Raw genomic sequence first — 13812 nt, 5'->3', positions numbered from 1 at the left:
GGTTGGAATTTTTTTGCCCTATGTACTTCTATAAATATTATCCATACCTCCCCCCCACAGAAGGGACTTTTCTTAAGACCCCCTCCCAACACTCTGGAAATTGCAATGAAGGTTCATACATTTCCTTGAGGCTTTTGGCCTTTGAGATTCCCCCCATTCCCAAGAATTTTCAACCCTCTCTTTAAGCGGAGTATGGACATTTTCTGGAACTACACAATGCCAATTAGGTTGTAGCCTTGCTTCTGCAGTCCTACAACAAATGTAAGAGGACAGAAAGCATAGGAAGTGTTTTTTGTTTTTTTTAATGTGAAATTGAGAAGAACATTTTGGCACGCCATCCACAAATGCCAGTATGAAATGACAGACCACTTTTTCACAATCAAACAGTGATTAACACAATGGTTAACACACGTTTTTAGAATGAAATCATTCATAAGTAGTTTTCCATAATCCTCCAAATTCCATTCAAACAAGCTATGATCGTATTGACACCAAGTTCCACATTCACATGGGAAAGTTTTCATTTGGCATTGTCACATTGTTTGGAACTAAACATTAGAAACTAGCTTCTTTTCATAATGTTGTAAACAACTTTGCTATTTGTTGTTCACAAAAGTAAGTGAAATATAAATGGAGAACTTTAACTTTGCTTCCCTTGTTCATTTGATTAGCAACTCTGACTAATTTCCTTGCAAAGACACTTCCCCTCTGTTGTGTGCTTCACTTCGATCTTGTTTTTCTCACTCACATCCTTTGGGAAGGAGAATTGTGAGCATATCCGTACACACACAAAGTAGTCATGCCATGCAATACATCCTTGATCAGTTATGATCAATCCATCACTATCACTAGTAGCTTTGAGAGTTATCGTAACAGTTTCGATTCCTAGTGAAACCACTCTTGGAGCTGGCTCTGTAATTGACCATAGCCCACCACGGTTCTATTACTTGAAATCAGATTTTGCATGCTTTGTTTGAATCATTGATACAGTCAAGTTTGCCAGCCTTTAGTATTGCCATAGCTTGCTGGCTCTCCACGGTACCGGTTCTTGCATATTTCTCACACACACAAATTGTGCAGCACATGACCAGCCCTTTTGCCCCTCAGATGGTACTGTACTGGTGGGATCATTGTCACCAGAGTGAGTTCTTGCTTCTCTTACAGTAGTATGCAATGAGGCAGTCGGCAACTTTAGTCCACCATCATAATGGGGCAGCATTCCTTGACAGTCCAGTGAAGAACTGCCTAGACTTCACCGGGACTGTTGCATGATATTTCTGAAAAACTTCACCAGGTCTCAATTCTTTAAAAAACCCATCATACATTGATTTGATACCAGTGAATTCCAAACCTCTTTCCTCTGGCTGTTGAAAAGAATACTTGCTTAGTTCATCCCTCAAGCTTTTTGTAACAATTCAGTTTCATTGAATTTCCTGATTGCCGAAGCCACAACTTCAGCAAGTATGCTGACGCTCAAAGGCTGAATGGATCCTTGGTGAAGACTGCTGTGTCGTTCACACAGTCTTTGCAGATCATTTCATGTTGCTGGACCTACAACCAACAAAGAAAAATTACGATTCGTGCAACATATTGCTATAGTGAACGTTTGAAGTATCTTGGCTGGCCAACACTCGACTCGCGTCGTGAATTTCTTAGTTTAGTGCAATTATTCAAATTCATTAATGGTTTTTCAAGAGTAGACTTATATGTAATTACTTAACTTTCTCCAATAGTCGGACGAGATCTACCAACAATGTCAAAATCTGGACGCCTTATGCTCGAACAAATATCCTCAAGAACTCTTTTTGGTATAAATATATAAAAATCTGGAATGACTTGCCAAGTGACATAGTAGTTAGCTCTAGCTCTGCTAGTAAGTTTAAAAAAAAAACTGAAAGAACACATTTTTAAATAATATCAATAATATTGCACCAATATCCATTTATCAATTAACTTGTTTTTTCAATAATTTTTACCTTTACATTTTAGTTTTATTTTTATTGCATATTGCTTTTATTCTGGGGGCTGCCGTCAATGAGAATTGAGTTCCTCTCTGGCTTGACCCTTTTTGCCTTTTTGCATCTCGATGTTATTTCTATTGTTATCTGTCTGTATTATTATTATTATTATTATTATTATTATCTTATTATTTAGGCAAATGAAGTTATTATAAATAAATAAATAAATAAATAAATAAATAAAATTCCATGTGAGCTGTTTCCAGCAAGTACTTCTCATATGAAACCAGACATTCAGTGTAGCTTCTACAGAAAAACCCTGATCAGTCATTGCAGCTAGGACATGTATATCTAAGTCCAATTTTTGGGGCTGTAACATTTTTAAAAGGCTGACTCGACTCAGTAACTTGCCATGCCCCGAATATACCACCGAGCGAACGTTTTGGGTCGGTAGAAAGAAATTACACACCTAAATTAGCACAATCGCAACTTACATGCTGCTTAACTGCTGCTACAAACTGCTGATTGACTCTTTCATCACCTTCTAAAATGTCTAAAATAACTTCCAAATCGTCTCCCCATAGCAAGCGCCATCTTGTTTTGAATGTGACTTCTACCTTCAACCTCAGAGGGCTCCCATTGTTCTTATCCTTTGAACTTCTCCGGCTTTCATAACCACTTCCCGTTCCCTCTATTAATTCTGATCAAACTTTATGATTCTCTCATAACTAAACACCGCCTTTCACAAACTCCAGATTCTCCCAGCCGCACGCCATACATTATTCATTCTAGTCTATCGAGGGAAGTTTTTCTAAGCCCCAGCCCTCTCGCGGCGGCCGCATCAAGGCCTCAAAAATTCAACTTTTTAGCTCATCCTCAAAGTTTATCATTCTCTCATAATTAAACAGCGCATTTCACAAACACGAGAGTGTGACAGGCGCGCGCTACACTTTCTATACTATTGAGGGAACAGTTTTTCGAAGCCTCAGCTCTCTCGCGGCGCCTGCATTAAGCTCTCAAAAATTCAACTTTTTAGCTCATCCTCAAAGTTTATCATTCTCTCATAATTAAACAGCGCATTTCACAAACACGAGAGTGTGACAGGCGCGCGCTGCACTTTCTATACTATTGAGGGAACAGTTTTTCGAAGCCTCAGCTCTCTCGCGGCGCCTGCATTAAGCTCTCAAAAATTCAACTTTTTAGCTCATCCTCAAAGTTTATCATTCTCTCATAATTAAACAGCGCATTTCACAAACACGAGAGTGTGACAGGCGCGCGCTGCACTTTCTATACTATTGAGGGAACAGTTTTTCGAAGCCTCAGCTCTCTCGCGGCGCCTGCATTAAGCTCTCAAAAATTCAACTTTTTAGCTCATCCTCAAAGTTTATCATTCTCTCATAATTAAACAGCGCATTTCACAAACACGAGACTGTGACAGGCGCGCGCTGCACTGTCTATACTATTGAGGGAACAGTTTTTGGAAGCCCCAGCTCTCTCGCGGCGCCTGCATTAAGCTCTCAAAAATTCAACTTTTTGTCCAATCGTCAAACCCCAGGGGACGACACAGCCCCACTTTAAAAAGTCCATGATCTCACCTAATCGGCCTCTATTCCTTCCAAACGCTGCCGACTGAACACCGCAAAAGACAACTCAAGGGTTAAAACAATCTCTTCTCCCATCCTAAGAGAGAAAAACCAGCGGGAAAAAAAGATGGCCTCTCTCGTAGACCTGTGCTATGCTTCCGACGACGACGAATCACAGATCCTAGACTTTCACGATCAAACCACGCAACATCCTCCGACTTCGACTTCGACTTCGAATTTATCGCCTGTAAGCCACGAGGCACAGGCAACGCAGCAAAAATCACCACAACCAGATTGCCTTGGCCAATTGGACAGCCCGCACCATTTGACTCCTACACCTACCCGGAAAAAACTCACCTACGCCCTAAGTCCGCGAGATATCCCACCCGATGTGGACGTCTTTCTGGATGCTGTTTCCAATTACTTCACTAGAGCGGTGAACCTTGAACGACAAAGTGCAGCCGTCGCGCAGTCCACTTTCCTCAAAGCGCGTGAGCGCATGATGTGTAAGTCACTACATGAACACTTATTATTCGCAGTCAATTACCTTGCTAGCTTATTCGCATTCAAATATCTCGCTCGCTCGCAAGCAAGTAAGCAACACACACGTGCGTCACACCTGACCTGATTTTCTGTTTTTCTGTTTCATCTCAAGGCTACCTTGGATTTTTGAAGAGATATCTCGGAATGGACCTAGCACCAGATGTTTTTCTCCGCCTAAGTCTCATGGAACAATATTTCAACTTTCTCAGGGTGAGTGCAGATTTGAATTTTGGCAATTGTTTCTTGTCGCCTTTAGGAAATAACTTTGCCGACAAAAACTGCAAAACTGTCTCAAGCCATCTGATAGGACGGCAACAAAGGTAAAAGAAAAGGAAAAATCAGAGATTGTGCCATATTTTCAGGCTTAAATTGTGCAGCAAGATACAACCGTTGTGCCCCATAAATCATTCGAGTTTTTCAGGCTTCATTGCTTTTGTTTGACCAGCTTTCAAAAGACGTTCTTGTCTTGCAAGTTTGCAGCTTGTTCAACGTCAGCAATATTTTTAACTCGGCCAATGCCCTACTGGTCTCCCCGCAGCCGTCACGTTTCGCGCGGCGAGGCACGTGCTTGCTTGAGACAAAAAGGACACCTTGACAAATATGACATGACGCCCTTAGACCGCTGACCATAATGCTTGTCTCTTGAATCAAAATGGCTGCCGGAACTACTTCACCGGTCAGCTCAGCTCTGCCAATTTCTCTCACTTGTTTTTTGGTTGTACGTGACCTGGATTTACTCAAATGTTGTTGCTAGGACGAGAGGCAATGCAGTTCGGCGACAATTTCAAACCACGTGAGCTCACTGCTTTATGCGGTGAAGTTTCTGCATAAGGAACACGGTCCTGGTTTCAAGGATGTACAAATGATTCGTCAGTTGAGAGCACAGGCAACGATATTTCAAAAGCAAGGCGACAGAGAACGGCCTTCGTCGCGAGAAGAGTTCGAAGCCCTAAATCGCTGGCTACCCTGGTGAGTTCTCTTTTGTTCTTTTGAGCCAGTACCTGTAAACTGGCAAATTAATAATTTTAGCAATGATACTGGTATACTGTAGGGACCAATGGATTTGTTATTGTCCATTTGAGATATGTATCAATCAACTTGAACTGAAGTAACAGGGGAATCAGGAAAATTGCCCTTCAGAAAAGCAGTTGGAGAGCAGTTCCCACATGGAATGTCTTTGTCAGTGTTTTCTAGCTACATTCCCACAGAGAAAGTATTAAAGATGTTAGCATTAGCACAGGGATTGTCAACAGTTTTACCACTTTCAAGAATACTGGGAAATGTAATCAGCTTTTACTTTACCAATGTTGATGATTGATATCTAATTCCAGACCATGTTTTTCTCATATTCATCTTATTACACAAAAAGTCATTTTTAAAATCATCGGATTTGCTAGCTATAATTTTTTTCTTTGACAACACTATTCCTGAAGTTCTTACGAAGATACATCAGATTAGGATTTGAATGTGGACACCTATGGATCTGGGAATAGAGCTTATCTCTGTATTGTATTTTGGCAAGAATGCATTTAGTGATACCGGGCTTGGTAGACGACTTGATTTTGCGTTTGGAGAGCTTTCGACACGGTGCATGATAATTTACAAGTTGAGATATCTGATCATAGCAAAATATTGAATCTAGTGTTGGCATCTATAACGATCACTTGAGATGTTATTCCAGATCTAGACGTGAAAATTAAGTCATTGATAAATTTCTCTTCACCGAGTTTGGAAAAGTCATTTTTATAATAGTTTAAAACTTTATATAGTCTACATGTGAGCAGGCTAACAATTGTGCATGACATTGCAATATTTTTTGTTAGAATTTTAGAATTACATCTTCAGAAACTATTTCCTATGATAACCAAATTATCATACACACAGGATTTGCATCATAAATTTCCTTTAGAATGATCACACCTAACTTCCAAAATTCTAGAGAATTTCCTGCTATTGCTCGATTCCTTATAAAAGAAGTACAGTTAGTTAGTTTAACTCAGTAGTTCAGAGTGTCCAGACCAGCACTTACTAGCTCAGAACCTCTTGGTCACAGAAAAAGTAACTCCAGTACATGTAACCTCAAGGTAGTGACCTATTCTACTGAGGATTTGGTATGTCACATTTGACCTATTATTGCATGTCTTACAGTTTGAGTTCAAGAATAATATGCTTCATGTGTACTTATCTCAATCCAATTGTTTAGTCTTTGCTTGAGTCCTTATATTAGTTGATTCATGTTCAAAATGTGTCAAGATTGCATTCAGCTTTCAGAACCTTGCATTTATCTGTATACTTGACTTAAAGTTCATTGGTGAAATCAGATATCTCACTACAGTCTTCATTCTTTAGTCCATCAGTAATGACAGATGTTGTCCTGTCACTGAATGAGATTCTACCAGTCTTCCTAGTTTTAAGTCCAAGGAAAATATGAAATTGTGATTGAAATAATTCAGTCTGAGATTGTGTACGATCAGGAATTGAGGAAGATGATTAGAGACTAGATTACCACTGATGGCATTCATAGCATGACTATTTGCAAATATATTATCAATGAAGGTTGCTGATCTTTAAGTAATACGTGTTGATTGTGAGATGCAAGGTACAAGAGAAAAGGAGTTTAGCATTAGCAAGAAATCATTGGACTCAGGATGACTTTCACAATTGAATAAGTTTATATGAAAATCACCCATAATGAAGAGGGACTTATTTACCCTAGTTAGCCGAGATAAAGTTGACTCGAGATGTTCTCTGAACCTTAGGGGTAGAGGAATGGTGTCTATAGGTACAAGGACGAAAAACATTTTTGACTTTTCTATCAATTATGTGGACTTTCTTTGTCGATTCTAAGTCAGCCTCGTCGTTCAATCTTTTAGGGACGAGGTTGTGGCTGCCGTCTCACTCCAACGCGAACGCTTTCAATTGAGCTGGGAGGTCAACATGAAAGCCAGGGAAAGCTGCAACTTGGTCCTTTTAAGCCTGTATGTTTTCATTCCACCATCCCGGGGTCTTGAGATGCGAACTCTTCGAATTGTCACAGAGCCAGACAGCTTGGAGGCACGACAGCGGAAGGAACAAAATCTGCTGGTGATGAGGGAAGATTCCATTGTGCTCCACTTTAATGATTACAAAACCAAAAGCTCCTGTGGACGGGATGAGCTAACTCTGCAGGTGAGATAAGGACTCAGTTTTTAAGAAAGCCCGAAACGCTCTTGTGGCGCTGATGAAAAGAACATTTGTATCAGTTGCAAAGTCTTTGCAAACAATGTGCTTTCCAAACATATAGTTTTTATGCCAGCTCAAGGGAAAAAAGAAATGGACAGCATGTGTTGTTAACATTTGCCAAGTTGCAGCCGGCAAGGGAATTGGGTAGCTAGTTATTTATTTATTTTCTTACGATTATGAAGGATCATTGTAGATTTTGCCGATTTCACATGAACAAAGACACCATACTCATTACTGTGCGAAGAATTTTCCCATCGCTTTCTAAAAAAGGGGAAGTCAACTGAAAAAGGATCTGTCCTTCTTTTTTTAGCCTGGCCACGAGCTGTACAAAGTTCTTGCAAATTACATCAAGGAGTTTCGTCCACGCCTTACAAAGGAGGAAAGTGGGAACTTTTTGCTTTTGGTAAGTAGATTCAACTTATCCCCCGAAACTGGACAATATTCATGAGAACCCTTCAACTCATCACCTTCAACTGGAAAATAGCATGCCACCCTAGCCCTAAACTCCTAAAAGCCGGTTAAATCTTTCAAATTGCTCACTCTTCAAAGAGGGAATCTTTCAGAAACCCGGTTAAATCTTTCAAATTGCTCACTCGTCAAAGAGGGAATCTTTCAGAATCTTTCAAATTGCTAACCCTTCAAAGGGTGAATTTTTCAAATGTCTCACGCTTCTAAGGGTGAATCTTTCAAATTGCTTACCCTTGTAAGGGTGAATCTTTCAAATGTCTTACCCTTCAAATGGGTGAATATTTCAAATGTCTCACCCTTCAAAGGGTGAGTCTATCAAATGTCTCCCCCTTCTAAGGGTGAATCTTTCAAATGTCTTACCCTTTCAAAGGGTGAATCTCTCAAATGTCTTACCCTTGAAACCTAACCCTAAACCCTAGCACTACATTTTCTTGATTCACCTGCAGAGACCTAGGTTAGCACCCTCATAGGGGTCAATGGGATTTCTTAACCACCCTCATAGGGGTCCATGGGATTTCTTAAGCACCCTCGTAGGGGTCCTTGGGATTTCTTAACCACCCTCATAGGGGTGCCTGGGATTGGAAATTAATTCTACTCAGTGTGTCAACCTGATGGTGGTATGGACAGCATGAGGGGGTCTCAGAAAAGCAAAAGCTTGACCACTACATACAGTACTGTTTTTTTGTTTTTTTTTTTTACAAGTTCAATGTCATTTTCAGTCTTGAGGAAAAGATCGAGTGATTTGCCCACTGGGGAGGTGTGGTTTGAAAATTGCAAACATTTGTCTTAAAAAATGGTAGAACTGGTTATTATTATTATTGTTATTATTATTATTATTATTATTACTATTACTATAATTATTATTGTGAATTAAAACTGGTTATAGTTCATTTCTGTTCATTGTCCATTCATGAATGTTTTCTTTTTACTTGCACCTTGTAGAACAGGAAGGGTGAAAGCTTTTCAGGACCCGCATTCTCTGCGCACATGAAAAGTTTGTTTCGCAGCCTCACTGGAAAATCGGTGACAATCAACATGCTTCGATCTGCATTCATTACCTGGTCATATGGTAGAGAGTAAGTGGCCATTTTTTTTTTTTACTACTATACAATTCAGCAAATAAGTCATGCCTTTATTTAATGATCGCAACAGCAGATAGCCTCAACTTTTGGCCCTCAGAACATAAACATACAATTTCATTTAACAATTCTTTAAGAACTCATTATTTATTATCTAGAGGGCCGCAAGTTTATTAGCCTCGGCTATTTCGTGTTAACCCTCGTTAGATAAAGTCTTGACCTTACCTTACCTAAGAAAGAATTAAAATTTCAGTCAAAGCCATGGATAACCCAAGGATTTCAAAATATCCATTCCAGTAAAAAAAGTCAATTTTATAAAAGATATTTCAAGACCAAATCTTGTTCAATACCTCCTTTGAGACCGGTTGTAATGCCGGCCAATTTAAAATTAGCAAATGTGATTCCAGTCTATAAAAAGGGATCCCACACTTGTCTATCCAATTATCAACCAATCTGCTTGATGTCTGTTTTTAATAAATTCCTTGAAAAACTTGCATGCAATAGATTAGTTGATTTCCTTGAAAAGGAAAAAAAAGTGTTCTTTGAAAATGAACTTGGTTTTAGGGCTTAGCAGTCCACTCATCACACTACACTTGGTGTTGTTGATAGATTTCAAAGGGCAATTGATGGGCAATTGACAGGCATTTTTCTTGCGGTATATTCTTAGATGTCAGTAAGGCGTTTGATACCATCAGTCATGAGATATTGTTAAGAAAATTGGAGTTTTTATCTCGATGGCTTCTTTAATTCAGTACTTAGTATCCACAACTACAATACACGAAGTGCAGCAAATCAATCTTATTACCTGCCTCGAGCTAGCACAAACTATGGTATTTTTCATATTCGCTTTAAAGGACCAAAGGTCTGGAACTCTCTTGGCCAAGATATAAAGTCAACCCCTTTCAGTAAATTTAAAAAAAAAAAGAAATTAAAAATGAATTACTGTGCCAATATTAATGTCACCCTGGTCTTCTGCTTTGACCAGAGTAATCAGTTTCTTCATAGCTATTACTGTGATTTATTTGTTGCTCTAGGCTCTTTTATAATTTATACATATATATATATATATATATATATATATGTATTTAGTGTGACTTGATTTTCGTAGAACAGTGCTCGATACATAGAAGTAGAGCGAAGTATATATTGTGGGAGGCCCTCAATATATATATATATATATATATATATATATATATATATATGTATTTAGTGTGACTTGATTTTCGTAGAACAGTGCTCAATACATAGAAGTAGAGCGAAGTAGATATTGTGGGAGGCCCTCAATATATATATATATATATTTGTTTATTTATTTATTTTTTATTTATTTATTTTTTTTTTTTTCATGACTTGCAAATTTCCTTTAGTCTTAATTATTTCTAGTTTAACTCTGTGCGTGTCCCGACCTTAATATTGTAATTTAATTTATAATTTTCTCTTGTACTAAGGCCATTCATTCCACAGGCAACCAAAACAAAACAAACACTTAAGATGAAAACTCAACTTAAACATGCAACTTACACTTGGACCAGTACCCACTAAATTCAGTGTTGTCAATGTAGCCATCTCTAAAACCAGATTTCCATTTCACAGGGACTGCACAGATGCCCTGAAGGCGTCATTGGCGGCCGCGCTCAGACATTCACGGCAACAGGCTCAGCGGACATACGACCGCCGCACCGCCAATGACCGAAAGAGGCTTGCTGTCGACCTGGCCAGAGACTACGCCGAGGACCGTCTGGACGAGGGATCCGACGGTGGCCAAGCACAACCGCAGAGTTCCGATGACTGCCCTTTCAAACCCGGTGACTTTGTGGCAGTGGTGGAAGAGGATAGCCGGCTTAACTGCCCAAAGGTTTTGATAGGACAGATCCATTCCCTTGGTCAAGAAGGTGAGGTTTCTCTTCTCTGGTACAAGAATGTTTCAAAGAACTTTTACAGACTGCAACACGGCAGTGGACAGTGGAGGGAGAGTGTTGACAGCCTAGTGCCTGTTACTGTGAAAGCGCCAAAGAATCGACCGGGGTTGTATCAACTGTGCACTTCCCCCCGTCAAATACACAAGGTCGTCTTTGCAGATTAGGATATCTTCAGTCCACTGAAGAACTACAACTCTTTTTCGTGTCATTGCTACAAACATTGATTTTGTTACTTGATCATCCATCTCATGCCATTTTAAAGTGTTGCCGTTTTGTTGACGTGATGGTTATGATGTGTGTTATGGGTCACAATTTGAATTTTTTTCAAGTTGGGTTGATTCTCGATTTTCCTCTCGAATAATTAGGGCTAGGAGACAAATGAAATTGAGAATCAACCCAGGTCTGGACAAAAAAAAAAAAATTCACTCCGATGCAATGTTGACCTGCAACATGCACGCTGTTCTCACAGGCCATTTGATTGGATTTTAAGAAGGGCATTTTGTATCGCCAAAAAATATCTTTGGAAGTTGAAAAAAAAAAGAAGAAAAAAAATTGAGTCTGAATTGAAAATTGAATTTTGACCTGCAACATACACACGTGTATGCAATTTGAATTGAGTGGGACCCCAGTATTTCATACTTGGCTCCAAGGCTGCAGAGACATTTATTCAGTCTTGTGCTTGTCTCGTAGACGGTTCACTTTTAAAAATCGCTTTCTATGAACAGTTTCCCTTGGAAAAACCAAAGTGGTGGCGTCGGCAGCGTTTGCGAAGGAATATAGCATTTGTCACGTGTGAGTTGTTGAAGTGATTGTGTTGTGTCTTGTGAGGAAATAAATCGATGTGTTTACATATTCTCAGCTGGTATTGGTTTGCTTGATTTTAAAGAAATGCCAAAATGCTGACAGCTTTCAAAACAATAGCTTCTTTGTCCCATGTGAGGGGGTCTGAGAAGTGCTGGATTTATCAAGTCCCACTGAGAAAGATCTTGGATTCCCTTACATGGAGCACCATAGCTATTTGACTGGAGGTGCAGGGGACCGATGGTCACTGTGAAGTTGGCTGGTCTATCCATATATGATTGTGATAGGGAGAGGGGGATAGGTATTCTTTTGCTTGCTTTCGTGCTCTTCTGTTTCGGGGTTTCTTCAACCCTTTCGAGTCACAAAAGTGATCAATAATCCCTACATGAGATGCAAAAAGTTATGAGATTTCATGAAATGATCACCTCAGGAAAAGCGCAGGACCTGCATATTCCAAATTGCATGTGCATATGCTCGAATGCACATTACAGGCTAGCTAACCCTCCAGCCTTGGGAAGTTTCATGCCAGATTTGGGCAGGACTGAGTTAATTCTAGGGCGATTCCCCTAGACGTGAAGATGCTAACCCTAACCCCTAGTCCTAGATTGCAACCCTAACCCCTAGCCCTAGATTGCAACCCTAACCCTAGATTGCAACCCTAACTAACTGCTGTACCTTAAGGGGTTTCTTAACCTATTGAGTTTTATACATATGAAAGTGTTCCTCTGGCAGAGATCTTCCCAACCAGGACTACTTTAGTGTGGTTTGGTGAGATGAAGCTTGACAAACTTAAGGAAAACCACTTTGGTGGACCTCCCCTCGTTTTCGACCTCTTCCGCTGAGCATGCCCATGAAGGAGTTAAAGAGTTTTATACATATCAAAGTGTTCCTCTTGCAGAGACCTTTCTAAGCATGTCTACATTAATGTGCTTTGGGAAAATGGGGCATGAGAAACTTAAAAAAAGAGCAGTTTGGTGGACTTAGACCTCTAGCAGTTTTCTCAATTGATATTGCACTTGTGGGGGTGATCAAAATCAGTTCTCTCCCCTATGAATGGATCATCAGAAGAACAAGTTATGAGATTTCAACCACTCTCTTAAACCAACTCTCTTCCATGAAGATGTCATCATTTACAAAGGACAGCATCCATTCAAATGGTTCAGGCAGAAAACCCTACCCCGATTAAAACCAGCCAAGAAAGAAGAGACTGAATAAAATAACTGCCTTCCTCGTTTCCTTCAAAGATCTGTACAAAGTACTTGTACATAAACAATAGGACATGAGTTCCCTTAAATAGATGCAAAGGCTTCAATTCCCTCTGACCTGACTGAGATGATAAATTGCACTTTTCAGGCCTGGGGTTGGTTTTGTGCTGTTTTATCTGGGTTTTACAACCCTTTTGAAGTCACAAAAGTGATCACAGTCAGTCTTCCCCCCACAATATCACTAGATGAGAAGAGAAAGTTATGAGATTTCCTAAAGTGATCAGCTCAGGAAAAGTGTTTGGGTATTGTATCAAATTCTGTGAAGAAGGTAATGGAAAGATCACTAGGGAGAATTTGTAAGTGGGTATGGGGGGGGGGGGGGGGGGGCTCAAAGGGTTGTCGTTTGGAATCTTTGCCTTCTTTCAAAAGAAATCACAACCGCTCTCTCTTAGAACCAACTCTCTTACATGAAGATGTCATCATTTACAAAGAACAGCATGTATTAAAATGGTCGTTCTGATCTGACCTGACCTGACTCATATAATAAGCTGGACTTTTCATGCTAGCCCAGTACTTCAATTACCCACGACTGGTATGTGCCAAGACATTGAGAAAAGCCTTAGGTAGTAGTAGATTGTGAGAAATTTCATTTGATCAGCTTGGCGATTTTGCTCATTGACCGAAAAAGGAAGCATTGTTTTGTAGAGAAACTGAACGAAACGAAAAGAAAAAAAGGCTCATCTCAAGGACTCTTTGCTTGAAGAAAGAAGTGAATTGTCAGCTTCATTTCGGATCTGTACACTCTTTAGATGCTTGAAGGAAGTCACTTGTCGTCTCAATTTGATTTGTACACTCTTTACAGGAATTTCTTTTGTCGGTAAAATATTCTTGCTTTCTCTTCGCGGAAAAGTGCTTATTTTTGCAGGTATTTTGGTTAGATTTTGACGTATGATCTCGAAGGGTAATGGGAAACTGCTTTGGCCATCTGCCGTCCAATCGAAGCTTTCGTTCATCATCTCGGCCTAGGGGCTGCG

At 39.8% G+C, this 13812-nt stretch overlaps 1 protein-coding gene and 1 long non-coding RNA gene across 2 annotated transcripts; one reads left to right on the top strand and one right to left on the bottom strand.

The window, feature by feature from the left end:
* Positions 1–353: 353 nt before the first annotated feature.
* On the bottom strand, positions 354–2819 carry LOC148715978 (uncharacterized). Its single transcript, XR_015995731.1, has 2 exons — positions 2453–2819; positions 354–1551 (listed from the first exon to the last, which is right to left on the bottom strand). It is a non-coding gene; the product is annotated as an uncharacterized LOC148715978 (long non-coding RNA).
* Positions 2820–4183: 1364 nt separating this feature from the next.
* Positions 4184–11630, top strand: LOC148715977 (uncharacterized). Its single transcript, XM_088746202.1, has 6 exons — positions 4184–4294; positions 4839–5053; positions 6958–7252; positions 7617–7709; positions 8717–8850; positions 10447–11630. Exons 1-6 carry the CDS (start codon positions 4229–4231, stop codon positions 10934–10936), a joined length of 1293 nt encoding a protein of 430 aa, XP_088602328.1. The 5' UTR covers positions 4184–4228; the 3' UTR covers positions 10937–11630.
* The last annotated feature ends 2182 nt before the right edge of the window (positions 11631–13812 follow it).

The sequence above is a fragment of the Stylophora pistillata genome, unplaced genomic scaffold, assembly GCF_964205215.1.
Source record: "Stylophora pistillata unplaced genomic scaffold, jaStyPist1.2 SCAFFOLD_1179, whole genome shotgun sequence".
Classification (NCBI taxonomy): Eukaryota; Metazoa; Cnidaria; class Anthozoa; order Scleractinia; family Pocilloporidae; genus Stylophora; species Stylophora pistillata.
The sequence above is the reverse complement of the archived record's forward strand: the minus strand, read 5'-3'. Positions and strand labels throughout refer to the sequence as shown.

Coding starts and splice junctions, on each gene's coding strand:
- LOC148715977 (XM_088746202.1), top strand. CDS start 4,229: ATGGACCTAGCACCAGATGTTTTTCTCCGCCTAAGTCTCATGGAACAA. Junction 7,253..7,616: donor GGGATGAGCTAACTCTGCAG/GTGAGATAAGGA, acceptor TTCTTTTTTTAG/CCTGGCCACGAGCTGTACAA. Junction 8,851..10,446: donor ACCTGGTCATATGGTAGAGA/GTAAGTGGCCAT, acceptor TCCATTTCACAG/GGACTGCACAGATGCCCTGA.